The sequence below is a fragment of the Peromyscus maniculatus genome, chromosome 21, assembly GCF_049852395.1.
Source record: "Peromyscus maniculatus bairdii isolate BWxNUB_F1_BW_parent chromosome 21, HU_Pman_BW_mat_3.1, whole genome shotgun sequence".
Lineage (NCBI taxonomy): Eukaryota > Metazoa > Chordata > Mammalia > Rodentia > Cricetidae > Peromyscus > Peromyscus maniculatus.
In genome coordinates, this window is record NC_134872.1 from 4,579,722 (window position 1) to 4,602,630 (window position 22,909).

The window sequence follows — 22,909 nt, forward strand, 5'->3', positions numbered from 1 at the left end:
AAAATGATAGAGAAAAATTTGCCTTCACAGTACCTAATTATAATAATTCTCAACCAGTCAAGAGATATCAATGGAAGGTCCTCCCACAGGGAATGTTAAACAGTCCTACTTTGTGCCAATACTTTGTGCAGAAACCATTGGAGATAATTCGTATAAAGTTTCCACAATCCATAATTTATCACTATATGGATGATACCCTATTAGCTGATCCAAAGTTAGATACATTAGAAAGAATGTTTGAAGAAGTAAAAACAGTTTTGCCTCACTGGGGACTGCAAATTGCTCCTGAAAAAATACAAAGAAGAGATTCTATTAATTACTTAGGATATAAGATAGAGCTACAAAAAATTAGACCCCAAAAGGTACAACTAAGGAGAGATCGATTGAAGACTCTTAATGATTTTCAAAAGTTATTAGGAAGCATTTCCAACTTACTGGGTATCATGGGAATACCCAAAGATGGACTACAAAATTTGGCTAATACTCTAGAAGGAGACAAAGAATTAAATAGTCCAAGAGAATTATCAGCCGAAGCTGAGAAGGAATTGGCTCTAGTAGAAAAGACAATTCGAGAAGCACATGTGGATCGGGTGGATCCAGAACTTAAATGCATTCTTGTCATATTCCCCTCCAGACATTCCCCAACAGGCATTTTTATGCAGAGGAAAGATATTATATTGGAATGGATATTCCTATCACGTAAACCAAGTAAGAAATTAAAGACTTATATAGAAAAGATCTCTGATTTGATTTAAAAAGGTAAATTAAGACTTCGCCAGTTGACAGGAATGGACCCGGCAGAAATTGTAGTACCTTTAACTAATGAGGAAATTTCATCACTATGGAAAGATAATGAATACTGGCAGAGAGTCTGCAGTAACTTTTTGGGAGAGATTAACAACCACTATCCCAAAAGTAAGAGAATAGAATTAATAAAGAAGACTGAATGGGTCCTTCCTCACATTGTACGACAAAAGCCAATTTCTGGAGTCCTCACATTTTATACTGATGCAAATAAATCAGGAAAAGCAGGATATAAATCAGGAGACTTAAGTAAAGTGGTACAAAGTCCATACAACTCTGTACAAAAGGCAGAACTGTATGCCATTCTTATGGTACTGATGGACTTCACAGAACCCCTCAATATAGTCACTGACTCTCAATATGCAGAGAGAGTTGTTTTACATATTGAAACTGCTGAATTTATTCCTGATAATACAGAATTAACATCATTATTCAGACAATTGCAGGAAATCATCAGAAAAAGGGAACATCCTATATATATATATAAAACACATATCAGATCCCATACAGGTGTGCCAGGACCTCTGGCACAAGGTAACGATGAGACTGATCAGTTACTAATAGGTAATGTGCTAGAAGTCTCAGAATTTCATAAGAAATACCATGTAAATAGCAGAGGTTTGAAGAAGGATTTCTCCATCACTTGACAACAGGCTAAGGATATTGTGAAAAAATGTCCTACTTGTTCCATCTATAACCAAACTCAATTACCTGCAGGGAGTAATCCAAAGGTATACAAAGAAATGAAATTTGGCAGATGGATGTGTTTCATTTTGCAGAATTTGGAAGATTAAAGTATGTACATCACACCATTAACACCTATTCAAGATTTCAATGGGCAACTCCTATGAGTTCTAAAAAGGCTGATTCTGTGATCACACACCTATTAGAAGTTATGGCCATCATGGAAATACCTGTACAAATTAAGACAGACAATGCCCCAGCATATGTCTCCAATAAAATGAGACAATTCTTCGCTTATTACAATATAAATCACGTTACAGGTATACCACACAATCCCACAGGCCAAGCAGTCATAGAAAGATCCAATCGAACCTTAAAGGATATGCTAAATAAACAGCAACAGGTAACAATGACTCCTAGAAATAGACTGCATAGTGCTTTATTAACCTTGAATTTTCTCAATGCTGATGAGAAAGGAACAACAGCTGCGGAGAGACATTGGACGACAGACAAAACTCCTGAGCTAAACCAACCAGTTTATTTCAAGGATGTGCTGACCTCAGAATGGAAACCTGGATATGTTCTACATTGGGGAAGGGGTTTTGCCTTTGTTTCTGCAGGAGAAGAAAAGCTATGGATACCAACAAAATTAATAAAAATTCGATTTGAACAGGAAAAACACCTTGATGAAGAGAAGTAAAAGATCATCCACCAATGTGACATCTCTACAAGTTGTAAGAAAAATTTAACAATCAAAGGTTGGGGTAGGGTTCTGTTTTTGTCTTTCCAGGATAATGGAAATACCCATCTTCCAAAAATCATAAGGCCTTGGATATCCGGATGTTTACAGCAGAAAGAAAGAATCTATTGGTACCAATCTACACATGGTAAAATCTCACTGTCTAACATCTATCCCTCTATCAATATAGTAAAGTTGTGGTTCCAATTCAATTATAAGCCAAGCTGGCTTTGGAGATGGAATTGGCTCACTCCTTCTCTAAACACAAGCATATTGCTAAAGAAAAGTTTGAGAGATTCTTCAGTCCCTTATCAGAAGAACCCTCTGGTGTGGGACAGAAGGAAACCAATAAAAAGGAACCATTGTCTTCTAAATTCTAATTCTCTCCATGCTTACTCTTGATTTCTCAGAATCCTTTCTTACATGCTATGTCCTCTTTAAGTCCAAACCTTCCATTTTTGATAACAAATAAGTTTTTCCAGTAGCAATCTCGGAAGTCTCCAGAAGGAAGATGGGGCCCCAACAACAACAACTCTACCCAATCCAGAAAGATGCCATGGTAATCATCATCATACTACACTTCTTGCCAGAATTTCAGACAATCATACCCATTACTCTAAGACTTGCTACAGAACCTACAGTTAGTTTAACTGAGATTTAACTATCTGAGCTTTCACACACTACCCAGCAGAGATAACATCACCCCCTAAACAGCAGGAAGCAATTCTAAGAAAACAACGCCCCTTCTCCCTTAGGTTTTATATTTCTCAGGGTTATGGATGATGGTTATAGGGTTGGGGGTGGAAGAAAATATTAAACTCAGTATTCTCCTTTAAAAAAAAAAGGAAAAAATGGAATGGATAGGTATAAGATATTATGGTAGATCATTGTATATACTAGTAAACAAATTTATTAAAATAGCAACCTTAGATAATTTTCACTGTAACTTGTACTGTTATGGATTCTTATATGTTGATACAAAGGTAAACTATTTTTATATTCCTGTTTAAGATAATTTGTATATTGATACAAATACAGAACTATATTTGTTATAATGTACATATATTTCTACTCTTATTTGAAATATTTGTATATTGATACAAATGTAAATTAATATCTGTCATACTTAATGTATGTTCTACTTCTGTTTAGGATATTCGGTATATTGATATATATTTAAGACTATTGTCATATTGCATATTGCACTATATATTCATACCTCTGTTATAAATATCTTGTGTATTGTCACAATTTTGAAGTCATTGTTCTTCACCATACATTTGCTTATAGACTGTTTACCTTGTTTACATGAAGCCTTAGTCCTTAGGTTATTTCAGTAGATAAGACTTATAGATTTATAGTCACCTATGCCTGTCATCTCTATAGTTACATTAGTTAGGTTATCCAGATTTACAGATACATAGGTCAGATGGACAGGTAATCTTCAAACACTTCATAGACCTAGAGAATATGGCATTTAAATAACTTAGAATTCTGTTGACGTGAGACACAATTGCTCCTGGCTGCACCAATTTGATCCCGAGAGAATGTTGGGCTTCTAAGACATTTCCATTTGGAAGTTTGTCTTCTTGGCACAAAATGGCCTACTGGGCAAAGAACTGCCCTTGCCTTGACGGCTGACAGTACAAATGCAATGCTGTCCTTCCTGGACAAGCATGACACAAGGAAAGTGACCACTGTACTCTGCCAAGACAGGGTAAGATGGTCTTTCAGAATTCCTGCTTCTGAAGATGGTCTGTCAGATACTCTAGTCCTGTAGCCAATTTGAATGCACCAACAATGCTGAGAAACATTAGGTGACTGTCCAGGCTGCCAGCTGTCTCTGTCTACTCTTGCAAGACTCCTGAAAGTTGCTTGAATCCATCTTCCATTTCTCAGGTACCATTATGTTCCTTCTCAGGTCTTTGATGGGATTGAAGACTAGCAGTTATAGTTACAACTTAGTATATATAATATCTTAGATAGAACATATTAAGTATTAGATTCAGGTTCTTTAGGATAGGACACCTTTTGGAATGATCTTTATAACATGCCATTTACCTATGCTCTATACTTCTCTGGATTTTAGTATGTGTTTCTTGCTTGATATTGTTTGCATTGGTTGTAGTTCCATCTTATCTAGGTCATTATCCCTCATTATTCCTGGACAATATTTGATAACCGTTCCTTTGTATATAGTCTTGTACTAGTTTAGAACCTTCTTATTTAGACAAAAAGGGGGAGATGTAGTGGGTAGCTATTCCAGCTTGGTTCTGGAAGTTTCAACTCCCAATGAGACTCTGGCAACTGTCACGCCTATGAGGCAGGGCCAAGGGAGGCGTCTGGAGATCCGAGATCTGGATGGGCAAGCGCTCTCTCTGTTCCTGGACCCTGTACGGTAGAGGTTGACTGAGCAGAGCTCCAGAGAACACCGCTGGATTGCGATACACCTTCCCCAGACCCCCGCAACCTATCTATTCCTTCATTTGTAAGTCATCCACTAAATAAATCTTCCTTTTAACTACGTGGAGTGGCCTTTATAATTTTCCCCAATATTCCCCCCTTTGTCTAAATAAAAAGGTTTTAACTCTGACATAATAAAACTATATACAATAAGAACAACTACCAGGTAAGAATTACATTTACAATGTCCAGTCCATTTGTATTTGGCGTATTTGGGGAAAATACTCCATTATTTATTCTATCTTAATGAGTCCAAGGTTCTGTACCTAATTTACCTTTTATCATAACTAAGGAAAATTGCAACTATAACTATCTAGTCTTTAACTCCCTCAAAGACACCAGAAGGATATAATATTACCTGAGTAAACAGGAAGTACAGTGCAAGCCATTTCCAACCCTATAGAAATGTCAGATATCTGGCTGCCTGGACAGTCACCTCAAGGTTCTTCTGCAATGCTGGGACAAACATCTTTGGCCTACAGGCTTATAATATCTGTCAGACTTTTCAGTGAAGCAGGAATTTTGAAGGACTGTCCTCCCTTGTTTTGGCAAAGTTCAGCAGTCATTTTCCTGTGTGTCATGCAGAATGCCTGATAGATAACGTCTCTGAAGCAGGAATTTTAAGGATTATCTTGGCAAAGTTCAACTGTCTCTTTTGTGTCCTGCTTGTATAGTTTGTATAGCATTGTCAGCAATCAATACAAGAGCAGTCTCTTGCCCACATGGCTAGTTTGCCACATTGAAAGAAAACACTATACAGAGTTTCTTCAATGTCCATCATCCTTTTTTGAAGTAAACTGGTGATGCCAGGAGCAGAAATGTCTTAATGTCATGAAAAGCCCCATGTTATTAAAACTTTTTTTTCCCAAAGACAGGGTTTCTTCATGTAGTTTTGGTACCTGTCCTGGATTTTGCTCTGTAGACCATGCTGGCCTCAAACTCACAGAGATCCACCTGCCTCTGCCTCCTGGGTACTGGGATTAAAGACATGTGCCACTACCCCTGGCTTTTTTTTTTCTTTTTTTGGGTTTTTGAGACAGGGTTACTCTGTGTAGCTTTGCCCCTTTCCTGGAACTCACTCTGTAGCCCAGGTTGGCCTCAAACTCACAGAGATACTTCTGCCTGTGCCTCCCGAGTGCTGGGATTAAAGGTGTGTGCCACCACCACCAAGCCTTTATTAAAAAAATTTTAAATGACATATTCTGTAGACCTCTGAAATGTTTGAAGACATCTATCTATCTAAAATATACCTCTGTATAACTTTGAAAACATATCCAATGTGATTATAAGTTTGATAGTTACAGATGACTCTTAACCTGTATTTATTATCCTAAATACCTTTCAAAGACTAAAACTGTACATGACCTTTTTAAATGAGCTGTATAGGTACAATACCTTAAACAATAATAGAAATATATATATATATATATATATATATATAATAACAAAAATCACCTTAAATCTATATCAATATATAAAAACACATACCAATGTAAAATATTTGAGACTAGTGGTTCTTTAAAAGCAGACTAAAAATGCACCCTTTTATCTCATCACTTTTATACTATATCCCCCTTTTTCCTTCAGAAAGAGATTCTTGAGTCTAATTCCTTGTTTAGCTTTTTTTCCTGACCATGACCAACGACAATTTGTAATCAACCTCCCTATATGATGACAAACATCTATAACCCATCAAATGACCAAAAGCCATCCATCCCACCTCTTGGGAATATGGGCATCATGTTCTCCAGACTGATTCCTGTTACCTGGGGGTGACAGCATCTTTAGGAGACCCTGGGAAAATGAGGTAATGGTCAAGTCCTGGGAGAGTTAACTGCATTATTTGTTGTCTGGTCTCTGTGCAATTGTGAAGGCAAGGCTTATCTGAAGTCCTGGCTGGAGTAGTCTGTGAGGCTGGACCATCTCAGCCAGCAGCTTGAAGCTGTTCTGCAGGCAGAACTCTGAGGAAACTGCAACCTGGGCCACCCGTTTTCATTGGTGTCTGGTCCCCTTGCTCTGAAAACGCATTAACTATTAAAGATAACACACATAACTGCATTAACTCAAGTATGTAACATGCAGTGTGCACGTGTCCGTTAAAGATGACTTTTTTTTATATCTGAGCAGGTAAAAGTCTGTTTGGACTGTAAAAGCAAACTGTAATATAAATCTCTGTCCATGCCATATGAGAGAATGGCATGTAATAATAAGTCATGAGGACTCTGTAGCCAAGAAGATTTATCATGTCTCATCTCATCTCAGAGCGCTTCCCATGTCAAGGGATCAGCTTACATATCACCTGTCCTGTAGTCTTTTTTGGCTTCCTCCCCCATGTCTGCAGCCAAGATACTCAGGAGGTCTTCTGTAAATGAAGGCAGAGATTTCTGTCTCATTCGCCTGATCCTGAATACCCGGCATCTGCTTCCCAAATTACTACACAGAGGCTTATATTAATTATAAATGCCTGGTCATTAGCTGGGGCTTAATACAATGTCACTCGTTTCTATTAACCCATGTACTGCCCCAAGGCTTGCAGCCTTCATTTCCATCCCATTTTGTATGCCCGACTTATTCTCCATCTGGCTCGCAGCTCTTCCAAGTGTTCTTTATTACCTCCTTATTTTGTTTTTTCCACCTAACTTTATCCTGCCTGGCTATTGGCCCAAACAGCTTTATTATTAACCAATGAGAGCAACACACATTAACAGCATACAGAAAGGTCATCCCACAGAAGTCTTCCATGGTCAAATCTGATCTCTATTTTTTTTTTCTGGTAGGAATCCACAGTCTTTTGTTTCCTGGGGAAACAAAAGCATAAACTCTCTCCCAACGAAACATAATGTCCAGCTTCCATTTTGAAGTTAAGTCATTTTTAAAATATATAGGTTAGTTTAATTTAGCAGTTTCCATAATCCAATGTTTCTTAGCAGCTATTCCTTTTTGTACATTAGCATTTAAAAAATTTAAAGTTAACAGGAAACCATGTAGGATCCAGACTCCCTGTGTATGTTCCATCTTTACATGGCTTATTTTTTTTTAATTTTAGACTTTCTTAAAAGACTTTGCTATTTTTTAAACTATTTTTTCCTGTGAATGTCTTTACCCATTTTGTTTTCTTAAGTCTATGCACATTGTTATATATTAAACACTGTGACATGTTTAGAGATTTTTTTCCATCTGAACATGCTTTACTGAGTATCTGTAACCTTTTCTGTCTGCATGGACAAAACCTTAAACCAACCGCTCAGCTCAGCTCATGGTACATTGGTGGCTCAAGCACACAAGCAGCTGCCAGGAGACACATCTCTATGTCGTGCTGGCATGAGAGACATGAGACTAGGAAGCTGCGTGTGACTCCATTATTGTGTATTTAGAAACTTTTTTAAGCTTTCTCTCTCTATATATACACACACATACACATACACACACACACACACACACACACACACACACACACAGGGCCCCACATTGCACACCATTTGTAAGTAGAATTTTATGTCCCACCAGACAGTTCCCAAATAACCACACAGAGACTTTTTATTAATTATGAATTTATGGCCTATAGCTTAGGCTTGTTTATAACTATAACTTAAATCTATAACTTAAGCCCATAACTAAAATTAACCCATATTTCTTTTCTATGTTCTACCAAGTGGCTCTGTACTTTTCCTCGGTATAATATGTTCATCTTGCTTCTCTCCCCATCTCCTGGAGACTCCACCCTTCTTCTCAACATTCTCTTTGCCCTGATAATCCTGCCCAGCTATTGGCTGATAGCTTTTTACTGAACCAATGCAAGTGACATTTCGTCACATTGTGCAAAAAGATTATTCCACAACACACCAGGAGAGACACACAGGCAGACTCTGCTGCCTTCTCTTCCTCTCCTCACCCTCCTCTTCCTTCCTCTCTTCAGACTCTGGATCTAAAGTCACTACTGGAATACAATGACAAGAACAAGCAGGTTGGGATACAGTGGAGAGATGCTTCTCTTTAAAGCAGAGGTGCTGGCCTGCAAGCACCACACAGACTCCCACAGAGACCAGGCTCCTGTGTGCACCTGCAGGGGGTGGCTCAGAAATCTCACCTGTAAATAGAGACTTTGCCTTTTCACTCAAGATCCTATCTTCACAGTGTGGTGCTTACACTCAGACTCCTAGTGTTTGTCCCAGATGTTCATCTGTGGCTCCAGGTGGTTGTAATAATAAAGCAGAATAATGATAATAGTGTAGTAGTAGAAGTTACATAATCCATGGCACTCTCCCTCTGACATTTTCTCACATTTATAAGCTCATGAGATGAGGGAGATGATTGTTACAGGCCTGTGGGACCCTGAATCTGATAAAAGTTGGCTTATGAGTTTCTCAGGCCTGTGCAGTGTGGACACTGGGCAGAGGATAATTCTCATGGCAGTGGTACACACGGGGGATTCAAGGTAGTGTGGAGCTAAATTAAATTATAAATATCTTCTTTCTGTGGATTTTGAGTTGATGTCTTCAAATCCCAGCCACACATAACTGGAATAGAAAGTGAAAGCAGAGGTGAGTAGAGACTCCAGCACGGAGAGTCACAGATAACACAGGGTCAAAAGTGCTTGACCAGAGCTGTGAAAACTCCAGTCACCTCCCGATGCAGGTGTCCACGGCAGCCCCACACCCTCACCAGGACTCCGACAGCACCTGTTTCCGTGAACATTCATTTCAAGTGCTGTGTGTATTTTATCTGGAAACTTCGTGCTCTTAGGTTTCATCCTGACTAACCTGAGGAGACAGTTGTCCTCAGGCGGCTCAGAGACACCATGACAAACAGCGCTCCCTCCTGCAGCACAGGGTTCAGCGAAGTCTCAGTCCCCAGGTGGTGAGGTCTGGGGTGGAAGCCCAGGGCTGGGGATCCCCAGGTCCCCAGTTTCACTTCTCCAGCTCCTGACCTGTGTCGGGTCCTTCTGCCCGGACACTGATGACAACTGTCCTGTTCTCACCCCCACTGGGTGCCGAGATCCCGGAGAACCAATCAGCGTCGCCGCCGTCACGGGTTATAAAGTCCACGCAGCCCGGGGAACTCAGAAGCCCCAGATCCGAGATGGGGGCGATGGCTCCGCGCGCGCTGCTCCTGCTGCTGGCGGCCGCCCTGGCCCCGACCCGGACCCGCGCGGGTGAGTGCGGGGTCGGGAGGGAAACGACTCTGCGGGGAGGGCGGGGGCGGCCCCGGGGAAGCCGCGTCCCCGCGTCGCCCAGCCAGACCCTCCCGCCCTTCTCCACCGCGTCCCGAGCCCCGCGCCCTGCTCCCCTCCCGGCACGCGCACCCGCCCGGGGTCCCCGGAGGAGGGTCGGGGTCTCACCGCGCGCCGCCCCCAGGCTCGCACTCCATGCGGTATTTCCACACCATCGTGTCCCGGCCCGGCCTGGGGGAGCCGCGGTACATGGAAGTCGGCTACGTGGACGACACGCAGTTCGTGCGCTTCGACAGCGACGCGGAGACTCCGAGGATGGAGCCGCGGGCGCTGTGGGTGGAGCGGGAGGGGCCGGAGTATTGGGAGGAGGAGACACGGAGAGCCAAGGGCCTTGAGCAGACTTTCCGAGTTGGCCTGAGGACCCTGCTCGGCTACTACAACCAGAGCGAGGGCGGTGAGTGACGCGGGTCGGAGGTCACGACCCCTCCACGTCCCTACGTACGGGCCGGAGTCGCCCGGAGTCCTGGGTCCGAGGTTCGGGAGGAGTCGGGGACCAGGACCCGGTTTCCCTTTCGGTTTACGGGAGTCCGCGGGTGGGCGGGGCCGAGGGGTGGGGCTGACCGCCGGTAGGCGGGGTTACCTCGGGTAGGCGGGGCTCCCTCTGTTGGGCGGGGCTGACCGCGGGGTCCCCGCAGGCTCTCACACCATCCAGGGTATGTATGGCTGTGACATGGGGTCCGACGGGCGCCTCCTCCGCGGATACAATCAGCACGCCTACGACGGCCGCGATTACATCGCCCTGAACGACGACCTGACGACGTGGACGGCGGCGGACACGGCGGCGCAGATCACCCGGCGCAAGTGGGAGCAGGCTGGTGTTGCAGAGAGACTGAGGGCCTCCCTGGAGGGCACGTGCGTGGAGTGGCTGCACAGATACCTGGAGAACGGGAAGGACGCGCTGCAGCGCACAGGTGCAGGGCCGCGGGCAGCTCCTCCCTCTGCCCTCGGGCTGGGCTCAGTCCTGGGGAAGAAGAAACCCCTCAGCTGGGGTCATGCCCCTGTCTCAGGGCAGACAGTGTCCCTGGGTCTCCTGATCCAGCATGGCAGGGACCGCACTGATCCCCAGGCTCAGCCTTCTCCCTGGACAGCTGCAAATCTGTCTCAGAGGAGGGAGAGGAGATCCCGACCTAACCACAGTGGCTCCTGCAGTCTGCAGCCGCTGTCAGCCATGGCCTCTCCAGGCCAGGGTCTCTGCCCACACCAGGGTCTGTGGAAACTGAGTCCTGTCATCTGAGTGTGTCAGCCTTACACGCCAGGACCGGAAGTCTCCTTTACCTGACGGGAGACATGGACGCCCCTACCCTACGCTGTTTCCACAGTTTCTAGAACTTTCCAAAGATACTTTCCCCCAGATTCCTGTGGGTGAGGTTTACATCCCTCCCACACCCCAACTCTGTCTATTCATAGAATGGTCACGTGAGCATTTATGGGGTGCCCTGGTGAATACTAAATTGTGGGGGGCTTTTTCTTTTCTTCCTTCCTTTTTTTTTTAAGTTGTCATTTTGCTTTTAGTCAGTTTTTTTCCCCTCACTGGGGTGATACTGTGTCGTCGTCCCCCCCCCCCCCCCCGTGTTATCATCTGTATCAGTCTCCACAGGAGCCGGGGTGGGGGTGGGGCGGACACAACTCTGCTAATCTGGATAATTAGACAAAGTCAGTGTTTCCTTTACACTAGAAAGGCTCCTGTGAGCTTAGACTGTTTTCTGCCATATTAACATCCAGAGCCCTCCTGCTCTCCCTCAGTCCCAACAAGTCACAGTGTTGCCCCAGTGGATTAGGAATTGAACTTCCTCAGAGACAGGGTCTTCTGCAGCTCCAGGACAGGAGTGACAGGGACGATCCACACACCCCTGTGAGCACCGCTGTGTCCCAGGGAGTGCTGCCCTGGGCTCCACAGCACACTTCCAGGGGTCCTGGTGACAATACCTTGTGTCTTGTCCCCCAGAGGCTCGGCTTTGGGAGTCATTTTCTCTGGCTGAGTGTCAGAGGTTCACCACATTTCTGCTGCACACTTTGGTGATGGCTGTTCACTTGGACAGACAGTTAGGCTGGTCAGCGTAAATGTGCAGTTCTGTGATGAGGGGACCAGCTCTCCCTGAGGTCACTAGGGTGATGACAGAATTGTCCAAACAGACACAGTTTAGTGTCAGCATTGGTTTGACTTTGTCTTTGTAGATTTCAGTTTGCCTTGTTCATTGAGGGATTTATTAATTTGTCCTCACAGATCCCCCAAAGGCTCATGTGACCCATCACCCCATACTGAAAGGAGACGTCACCCTGAGGTGCTGGGCCCTGGATTTCTACCCTGCTGAGATCTCCATGACCTGGCAGAGGGATGGGGAGGAACAGACTCAGGACATGGAGCTGGTGGAGACCAGACCTTCTGGGGATGGAACCTTCCAGAAGTGGGCAGCTGTGGTGGTGCCTTCTGGGGAGGAGCAGAGATACACATGCCATGTGGTCCATGAGGGACTGCCTGAGCCCCTCACCCTGAGATGGGGTAAGGAGGGTGTGGGTGCAGAGCTGGGGTCAGGGGAAGCTGGAACCTTCTATAGACCCTGATCAGGGTCAGGGCTGAGAGCTGGGGTCATGACCCTCACCTTCCCCTCCTGTTCTTCCCTTCCAGAGCCTCCTCAGTCCACTGTCTCCATCATGGCAATCATTGCTGTTCTGGTTCTCCTTGGAGCTGTGGCCATCACTGGAGCTGTGGTGGCTGTTGTGAAGATGAGGAGGAGAAACACAGGTAGGAAAGGGCAGGTCTGGTTCTCTCTCAGCCCCTTTTAGAAGTGTGCTCTGCCTCATTAATGGGAAACATCCATACCCCTCATTGTTCCTGTCTCTAACCTGGGTCTGCTGTTAGTTCTGGAAACTTCCTAGGGTTGGGTCTTCCCTGGTCTCTCACAGCTTTTCTCCTCACAGGTGGAAAAGGAGGGAACTATACTCCAGCTTCAGGTAAGTGTGGGGAGCGGGATTATCCCTGAGGCCCTTGGGGTGAAGCTAGAGTATTTGGGGAGATCTGCCAACCCATAATACCTCCTCCAGTGAAATCTTCTAGAGGCTATGTTTTCATCTTCCTGTGACTATATATAATTTTACCCTAGGCAGGGAAAGTGCCCAGAGCTCTGATGTGTCTCTCCCAGACTGTGAAGGTGACACTCTGGGGACTGATTTGGGGAGGGAAAGTGGACATGATTGGGGTTCAGGGACTCCCAGAATCACCTCTGAGTGAGTGGTGGGTTGTTGGGATGTTGTCTTCACAGCGATTGTTCATGACTCTTGTTTGTAGCATGAAGACAGCTGCCCGGCCTGACAGAGTGACAGAGATGTGCTCAGGTCTCCCTGTGACGTCCTGAGCCCCTCAGTTCACTCTCAGCAACAGTGTCTGATGTTCCCTGTGACCCTGTGGGCTCAATGTGAAGACCTGGGGAGCCTGCCCCCCCACCCCCCCTTCACGCCAGGACCCAGTCCCTGCACTGCCTGTGTTCCCTTCCACAGCCAACCTTCCTGGTGCAGCAGGCAGGAGGGGACATCTCCATCCTGTCACCTCCATGCTGCCCTGAGCTGCAGCTCCTGACTTCCCACTGAAAATAATAATGTGAATGTAAACATGATTGTTCACGTCCTTGATCTGACAGATGGATTGGCAGGTAAATTAAATGATTGAAATACTTAGAGCTTTTGGAGGAAATAAATGGCATCATGGAGAACCTTCCAGAATCTGTGTTCTTTGTGCCGTGTTTATCTGGTGGACAAGATGAGGCTGTGGGTGCTGAGTGTGAACAAGACTGTGCCCAGGTCGAGCTCAGTCCATTGTTGGCTGTGACATGGTCACTCCTCAGCTCTGTCACCTCCTGGTTCTGTTCTCTTCATCACTTGAACCACATCTGAGAGTCTGTGATCACAGGGACACTGGGATGACAGAGCCTTGTCCTATCCCCAGGATTGTGGGCAGCCAGGGCTGCTGTGACAGGTCAGCCTGGGCTCTGACCTGGCCATGGCTCTTCACCCCATCTTCTCTGTTTATTTCTTGTCTTTTTAGTTTGTATGGAGGACTAGGCCTGTTCTTGTTCCTGTGAGTGGTCCCTGCCTCCTTATCCCTTGGGGTCCCTGAGTGACAGCATTAAGAGGTGTTTGTCAATCCTTGTCTCATCAAGGCCCACCTAAGCCACTGTACTCAGGAGACTGTGGGCTGAGGAGATGAACTTCAGTCTTCTGAGCTCCTACCTCCTTCCAGGCCCCTCCCTGGAGGTTCTCTCCTTCCCCATCTTTCAGAATCTAACCCGGGTTGTAGGATGGTCAGAGAGGAGGGATCCACTGTAGCTAGAGTTTTTCTGGTCCTGCCTAGTCCACAGTCAGGACAAATCTCTCTCACCCGCCAGTCTCACAGCCGTTCAAACCCAACCAAGTAAACACACAGAGACTTATATTGCTTACAAACTGTATGGCCACAGCAGGCTTCTTGATATCTGTTCTTATATCTTAAATCACCCATTCCTATTAATCTATACCTTGCCACATAGCTTGTGGCTTACTGGTATCTTAACATGTTGCTTGTCATGGCAGCGGGCTGGCATCATCTCTCTGCCTCAGCCTTCCACTTCCCAGAATTCTCCTCTTTCCTTGGTCCGCCTATACTCCCTGCCTAGCTACTGGCCAATCAGCATTTTATTTATACAGAGTGATATCCACAGCAATCTACAGGGTCTCGTCTCAGTCTGTCCTGTTGGATCTGTGTTCTGCCCAAGGTCCCCTCTCCCTCCCTGGCTCTAGGAATCCTGGTGCTGCCTCCAATTGAGGCACAAGGATTTATAGGATGAATCTACTTTAGATTTAAGTTTATTTAAAAGAAATGATCCCAAGCACTAAAGATTTGGCTGAGGGGTTAAGAGCACTTGCTGCTCCTGCAGAGGACCCGGTTCAGATCCCTGCACCCACACCATGGCTCCTGTTCCATGGCTTCCAGTGCCCCTGTGGACACCAGATAGGCACATAGTACAAACACATACACCCAAGAAAAACACTCATAGATATAAAATTAACGAACCTCTTATAAAATAGATTGTGGGAACACCAGAGATGAAAATTACTTCACCCCTGCTCAGGTTCCAGCCCCTGCAGTTTTCTCTTCCAGCTTTGTGACCTTGAGTCAGGAGCTCCAGGAACCTTAGCTGAGATGTTGAAGACCAAGAAGATGACAATCTCTGTCATGATGCTGCCACCTTTGTCTTGTGAGGGATGGTGACTTCCAGTGCCTGGGACCCAGCAGACATTCATACTCAATAAATGTTTTATGAATGAATAAAAATATAAATAAGATCATAGTTCAAAGACAGAAAGGCAGGTGGAGAGGGAGGGAGGATTTGCTGAGGGAAAGCTCAGGTGACTCTGACCTCAGTGTGAGGGGACCTGGTGAAGGGTTCACAACACGCCCCCACGGTCGGGCGTGTTTGCATATGCCAGGCAGACACTTCCGCCTAGCCAGTTCCTGGTCAAGATAGCCATTTTCGGGTCAAGGCGTCTCGCATGACCAGGATCTGTGACTTTTCATGGCGTGACATCTGAGGAAAGATTTGAAGATCCTATAAAATCAGTCTTTGACTTCTTCCTGTCCAATTTGTATCCCCTTCATCTCCTTCAGTTGTTTGATTTCTCTAGTTGGAACTTCCAGTCCAAAGTGAACAGATATAGACAGAGTAGACAGCCCTGTCTTGTTCCTGATTTTAGTGGAATTGCTTTGAGTTTCTCTCCATTTAATTTGATGTTGGCTGTAGATTTGCTGTGAATTGCCTTGATTATGTTTAGGTATGTCCCTTGTATCCCTGATCTCTCCAAGATTTTTATCATGAAGGAGTGTTGGATTTTGTCAAAGGCTTTTTTTTTTTAGCATCTAAAGAGATGATCATATGTTTTTTTTTTCTTTCAGCTTGTTTATATGCAAGTATTTTGTTGAGTATTTTTGCATCTATGTTCATAAGGGAAAATGATCAGTAATTCACTTTCTGTGTATTTGTGTGGTTTGGTTATCAGTGTGGCTGTGGTCCTATAAAATGTATTTTGCTTGTTCCTTCTGTTTCTATTTTGTGGAATAATTTGAGGAGTATTGGAAGCAATTCTTTTTAATATCTGGTAGAATTCTGGGCTAAAAATGTCTGACCCTGGTATTGATGTAACCAACAGTCTTATTAAATAAGAAACACAGAAACAATGCAAAAGAGAAAGCCGAGAGGTCAGAGCTCAGAGCTGAAATCTCACCCTTCCGCCTGCGGTGTCCCAGCCTCCTGAATGAGAGCCCTATTTCCTGTCTGTTCGTCTATTTAAAGAGACAGAACAAGCCACAGCTATCTCACCTCACCAGTTCCTGAGCTGGTCCTGTTTCCTCAGACTGGAAGCTTCTGTGTCCTCATCCCAATAGCTCTCAGCTGAACTGTGTTGCTCCAAAGCCTGAAAGCTTAACCAGCCAAATGCTTCTAGTTTCTGGTCCTCACGCCTTATATATCTTTTTGCTTTCTATCACCACTCCCTGGGATTAAAGGCTGGTTTTCTGGGATTAAAGGAGTGTGTCACCACCATGCTTGGCTATTTCCAATGTGGCCTTGAACTCACAGAGATCCAGAGGGATTTCTATCTCTGGAATGCTAGGATTAAAGGCGTGTGCCACCACCGCCACACTCTTGCTATGGCTCTAATAGCTCTGACCCCCGGGCAACTTTATTTATTAACATACAATCAAAATCACATTTCAGTATAATTAGATTACCACCACACCCTGGACTTTTTTTGTTGGTAGACTTTTAATGACTGCTTCTATTTCCTTAGGGATTCTAGGTCTATTTAAGTTGTCTATCTGATCTTGATTTAACTTTGGCAAGTGGTATTTATCAAGAAAATTGCTATTTCATTTGGATTTTACATATTTGGGGAGTACAGATTTTTAAAGTATGACCTAATGCTGTGGAATAATCCTTTTCTACACTATGAGTATGTATTACTTTTATTGGTTAATAGAAAGCTGACAGCCCAGTAACTGGGCAGGAAGTCAGGTGGGAAAGCCAAACTAAAAATGCTGGAAAGAGGAAGAGCAGAGTCAGGAGTCGCCAGCCAGACACAGAGGAAGCAAGATGAGAACGCCATACTGAGAAAAGGTACCAAGCCACAAGGCTAAATGGATAAGAATTACGGGTTAATTTAAGTGTAAGAGCTAGTTAGTAATAAGCCTGAGCTACTGGCCTAGTATTTATAATTTATATTAAGCCTCTGAGTCAATTAATTGGGAAACTGCTGCTGGGTATTTGGGAGTTGGTGGCAGGACAGAAACTTCTGTCTACAACCTAATGATTCTTGAATTTCCTTGGTGTCTGTTGTTATATACCCTTTTCATTTCTGATTTTACTAATTTGGATATTCTCTCTGTGACTTCTACTTAACTTGGATAAAGGTTTGTCTACCTTGTTGACCTTCTCAAAGAACCAACTCTGTTTCATTGATTCTTTGTGTTGTTCTGTTTGTTTCTATTTTATAGATATCAGCCCTCAGTTTGATTATTTCTTGTGAGCTACTCTTCTTGTGTGCGCTTGCTTTTTATGTTCTAGAACTTTCATGTGTGCTGTTAAGTTGCTAGTATGAGATCTCTCCAATTATTCTATGTAGGCACTTAGTGCTATAAACATTCCTCTTAGCACCACTTTCATTGTGTCCCATAAGTTTGAGTATGTTGTACACTAATTATCATTGAATTCTAGAAAGTCTTTCATTTCATTTCTTTCTTTATTCCTGTCTTAACCCAGTAGTCATCCACTAGAGAGCTGTTCAGTTTCCATGAGTTTGTAGACTTTCTGTATTTTCTGTTGTTGTTGAAATCCAGCTTTAACCAGTGGAGGTCTGTTCATTTAGAGATGATTATTTCAATTTTCTTGTATCTGTTGAGACTTACTTTGTGGCATGGTATGTGATCAATTTTGGAGAAAGTTCCATGAGGTGCTGAGAAGAATGTATATTCTTTTGTGTTTGGATAGAATATTTTGTAGATATCTGCTAGGTCCATTCGGTTTATAATGTCTGTTAGCTCCAGTACTTCTCTGTTTAGTGTTTGTCTGGTTGACCTGTCAGTTGGTGAGAGTGGGGTCTACTGAAGTCTCCACTATCAATGTGTGATGGTCGATGTATGGTTTATGCTTTAGTAATGTTTCTTTTACAAACATGGGTGCCCCTGTGCTCAGGGCATAGATGTTATGAATTGAAACATCATCTTGGTGGATTTTTCCTTTGATGAATATGAAGTGTTCTTCCCTATCTTTTTTGATTAATTTTGGATGAAATCTATTTGTTAGGTATGGAAGTGGCTACACCAGCTTGCTTCTTGAATCCATTTTCTTGGAATCTGTTTTTCCAACCGTTTGCTCTGAGGTAATGCCTATCTTTAGTGTTAAAGTGTGTTTCTTGTATGCAGCAGAAGGATGGATCCTGTTTTGGCATTCATTCTGTTAGTCTGTGTCTTTTTATTGGAGAATTGAATCGGTTTATATTGAGAGATGTCAATGACCAATGATTGTTAATTCCTGTTATTTTCTTGTTGTTGTTGTTGTTGTTGTTGGTGGTGGTGGTGGTGGTAGTGGTGGTGTGTGTGTATGTTTCCCATCTTTGGTTTTGCTACTGTGAAATCATTTATTTCCAGTGTTTTTGTGGGTGTAATTGACCCACATGTGTTGGAGTTTTCCTTCTAGCACCTTCTATAGGGCTGAATTTGTAGATAGATACTGTTTAAAACTGACTTTGTTGGGCTGGAGAGATGGCTCAGAGGTTAAGAGCACTGCTTGCTCTTCCAAAGGTCCTCAGTTCTAATTCCCAGCAACCACATGGTGGCTCACAACCATCTGTAATGAGATCTGGTGCCCTCTTCTGGCCTGCAGTCATATATGCAGGCAAAACACTGTATACATAATGAATAAATAAATCTTTAAAAAAAAATGACTTTGTCAAAAAATATCTTTTTTTTTCCTTGGGCCATTATAATTGAAAGTTTTGCTGGGTATAGTAGTCTGGGCTGGCATCTGTGGTCTCTTAGAGTCTGCAGCACATCTGTCCAGGCCCTTCTGGATTTTAGAGTTTCCACTGAAAGGCAGAGGTAATCCAAATAGGTCTGCATTTATGTTACTTGTTCTTTTTCCCTTAAGGTTTTAATAGTCTTTCTTTGTTCTGTATGTCTGGTGTTTTGATTATTATGTGGCCAGGGTACTTCCTTCTGATCCAATCTGTTGTATCTTTGTAGACTTCTCCTTCTTTGGTCAGGAAAACTTTCTATTATTTTGTTGGAAATATTTTCTGGGTCTTTGAACTGGGTTTTTTTTCCTCATTTCTATTCCTATTATCCTTAGGTTTGGTCTTTCATAGTGTTCCAGATTTCCTGGCTATTTTGGGTTGAATGTTTTGTTTTAGAGTGAACGTATTCTTTGACCGACGTGTCTATCTCTTCTACTGTATCTTCAATGCCTGAGATTCTCTCCTCCATTCCTTGCATTCTGTTGGTGAAGCATCTGTAGTCCCTGTTCACTTACCCAGATTTTCCATCTCCAGAACTCTCTCAGTTGGTGTTTTCTTTATTGCTTCCGTTTCCATTTTCAGATCTTGAACACTTTTATTTGCTTCCTTCAACTGTTTGTTTGTTTTTCCTTGGTTTTCCTGACTTTCATTAAGGGATTTACTCATTTCCTCTATTTTTTTTATTCCTTCAATTTCTTTAAGAAAGGAAGAAGTTGCCGGGCAGCAGTGGCGCATGCCTTTAATCCCAGCACCCAGGAGGCAGAGGCAGACAGATCCCTGTAAGTTCGAGGCCATCTTGGTTTACAGAGCGAGATTCAGGACAGGCACCAAAACTACACAGAGGAACCCTGTCCCGAAATACAACAACAACAACAACAAAAAAGAAGAAATCAAAGTATCTTTATTTGCATATGATATCATGGTATACATAAGAGAATCCCAAACATTCTACCAGGGAACTCCTACAGCTGATAAACACCTTCAGTGATATGGCTGGATACAAGATTACTCAAAAAATATCAGTAGGCCTCCTAAATACAAACGATAAACCCACTGAGAAAGAAATCAAGGAAACAATGTCCTTCACAATAGCCACCAACAATATAAATATCTTGGGGTAACTAAACCAGGCAAGTGAAAGACTTGTATGGCAAAACTTCAAGTCTCTGAAGAAAGAAATTAAAGAAGATATCAGAAGATGGAAAGATCTCCCATCCTCATGTATCTGTAGGATTAACATAGTAAAAATAGCCATCTTACCGAAAGCAATCCACAGATTCAACACCATCGCCATCAATTTTTTTTATGGTCCTTGAAAGGAAAAGGCTCAACTTCATATGGAAAAGCAACAAACCCAGGATAGCTAAATCAATCCTGAATAATAAAAGAACTTCAGGGGGTTTCACAATCCCTGATTTCAAGCTCCACTACAGAGCTTTAGTGCATGGTATTGGCATAAAAACGGACATGTTGATCAATGGAATTGAATCAAAGACCCAGACATACAGCCACACACTTATGGACACCTGATTTTTGAGAAAGAAGCCGAAAAATTACACAACAGATAAAAGAAATCATCTTCAACATTTGTTGCTGGTCTAGCTGGATGTCTGCATGTAGTAGAATGCAAATAGATCTGTACGTATTACCCAGCACAAAACCCAAGTCCAAGGAGTTCAAAGACCTCAAATCCTGATACACTGAACCTGACAGAAGAGAAAGTAGGGAAAAGCCTTGAACACATCAATACAGGAGATAACATCCTAAAGAAAACACTGATAGCCAAATCACAATCCAATTAAAAAATGGTGTACAGATCTAAACAGAGAATTCTCAACAAAAGAATTTCAAATGGACAAGAAGCATTTAAAGAAATGTTCAACAACACTGGCACAGGAGACAGCTTCCTGAACAGAACACCAATAGCAGAGGCACTAAGATCAACAATTAATAAATGGGACCTCATGAAACTGAAAAGTTTTTCTAAGGCAAAGGACACTGTCAATACAACAAAACAGCAGCCTACTGATTGTGAAATATCCTCACCAACCCCACATTCCACAGAGGACTGATTTCCAAACTAAATCAAGAACTTAAGAAACTAGATATCAACTAACCAAATAAAAATCCAATTAAAAATGGGTACATCATCGTCCTTCACCATCAGGAAATACAAATCAAAATGACTCTGAGATTCCATCTTACACCTGTCAGGATGGCTGTGATCAAAAACACAAGTGACAGCTCATGCTGGAGAAGAGTGTAAATTCCATTGCTGGTAGGAGTATAAACTTGTGAAGCCACTTTGGAAGTCAGTATGGTGGTTTTTCAGAAAACTGGGAAACAATCTATCACAATACCCAGCTATACCACTCTTAGGCAATTATCCAAGGAGTATTCAATCATCCTACAAGGACACTTGCTCAACTGTGTTCATAGCAGCTTTATTTGTAACAGCCAGAACCTGGAAACAACCTAGATGTCCCTCAACTGTGAATGTATAAAGAAAATGTGGTATATTTACAAGAAGACCAGGAAATTTGAAGGCAAATGGATGGAACTAGAAAAAATCATCCTAAGTGAGGTAACCCAGACCATGAAAGACAAAGATGACATGGACTCACTCGTAAGTGGATATTAGCTGTAAAATGAAGGATAACTAGGCTACAATCCACAGACTCAAAGAGACTAAGTAACAAAGAGGGTTCATGGGGGAGACCTGGATCCCCCTAGGAAAGGGAAATAGAGATTTCGTGAGTGGACTAGGAACATGTAGGGCGGGGAACTTGAGGGATCAGGTTGGGGGACAGAGTGGGGAGAGTACTGAAAGAGACTACTAGAAAGGGGGGACATTTCAGGGTCAGGTAAAAAACCTGGTGCAAGGGAATCTCCCAGGAATCTAAAGAATGACCCCAGCAAGACTCCTATCAATAGCGATACACAACCTGAACTGGCTGTCTTGTGACCAGATTGGTGCCTAGCCCAATTGTCATTAGAGAGGCTCCATCCACCAGCTGATGGAAATGGATGCAGACCCACAGCCAAACATTAGGTGGAGTTTGGAGACTCCTACAGAAGAGGAGGAGAAAGAATTATAGGAGCCTGGGGGTCAAGGACACACAAGAAAACTCACAGAATCAATGAACCTGGGCTCATAGGGGTTCACAGAGACTGAATGACAACCAGGGAGCCTGCATGGGACTGACCTAGGCACTCTGCTTACATGTGATAGTTGTGTAGCTTGGTCTTCTTGTGGGACTCCTAACAGTGGGAGCAGGGGCTGTTTTTATCTCTTTTACTGACTTTTGGGTCCCTACTCCCCATACTGGGTCACCTTGCCCAGACTCAATATGTGGGAGGGGCTTAGTCTTTCTGTGACTTGATATGTGATGTTTTGTTGATACCAATGGGAGACATGTCCTTACCTAAACAGAAATGGAAGAGTGTATTGGGGATGGGAACACAGGGGTGGGGGAGGGATGGGAGGAGAGGAGGAGGGGAAACTGCAGCTGGGATGTAAAATAAAATAAATTTTATATAAAAAGAAGAAATATTCAACATCCTTAGCCATGAAGGAAATGGGAGAGGATGGGCAACTTGGAGGGGGGACACTCTGATTGGCATTTATTGTAAGAAAGAAGAATAAATAAAAGATAATAATTTGATGGGTGGTGGTGGCACACGCCTTTAATTCCAGCACTCGGGAGGCAGAGCCAGGTGGACCTCTGTGAGTTAGAGGCCAGCTGGGTCTACAGAGTGAGATCCTGGACAGGTACCAAAACTATACAGAGAAACCCTGTCTTGAAAAGCCAATAATAATAATAATTATAATTATAATAATTTATTAAATGTTTTCTTTATTTTAAATACCAACCACAGTTTCCCCCCTCCTCTCCTCCCGTTCCCTACCGCCATCCACTCCTCCTCTGTTCCATCCAGCAAGACGCAGGCCT

The 22,909-nt window shown here is 43.4% G+C and overlaps 1 protein-coding gene and 1 long non-coding RNA gene across 7 annotated transcripts in view; one reads left to right on the plus strand and one right to left on the minus strand.

The window, feature by feature from the left end:
- Positions 1 to 6,125: 6,125 nt before the first annotated feature.
- On the minus strand, positions 6,126 to 9,605 carry LOC143269910 (uncharacterized). The gene is made up of 3 exons (XR_013046704.1): positions 9,451 to 9,605; positions 8,778 to 9,207; positions 6,126 to 7,052 (listed from the first exon to the last, which is right to left on the minus strand). It is a non-coding gene; the product is annotated as an uncharacterized LOC143269910 (long non-coding RNA).
- Positions 9,606 to 9,722: 117 nt separating this feature from the next.
- Positions 9,723 to 22,909, plus strand: part of LOC102917419 (H-2 class I histocompatibility antigen, L-D alpha chain-like) — a 41,302-nt gene continuing 28,115 nt past the window's right edge. Inside the window, exons 1-8 of one of the 6 annotated variants that reach the window (XR_013046694.1) lie at positions 9,724 to 9,842; positions 10,045 to 10,314; positions 10,556 to 10,831; positions 12,145 to 12,420; positions 12,547 to 12,663; positions 12,840 to 12,872; positions 16,926 to 17,062; positions 19,659 to 19,842. Coding sequence is in view for 5 of the 6 variants with exons in the window: in XM_076557268.1 (XP_076413383.1) it covers positions 9,770 to 9,842; positions 10,045 to 10,314; positions 10,556 to 10,831; positions 12,145 to 12,420; positions 12,547 to 12,663; positions 12,840 to 12,872; positions 13,022 to 13,069; positions 13,207 to 13,211 (1,098 nt within the window). In the remaining variant the exon portion in view is untranslated. Of the gene's footprint in view, positions 9,843 to 10,044; positions 10,315 to 10,555; positions 10,832 to 12,144; positions 12,421 to 12,546; positions 12,664 to 12,839; positions 12,873 to 13,021; positions 13,070 to 13,206; positions 13,638 to 16,925; positions 17,277 to 19,658; positions 19,843 to 22,909 lie in introns of those variants that run through there. The other 5 variants (XM_076557268.1, XM_076557271.1, XM_076557269.1 and 2 more) reach the window with 5 other exon arrangements.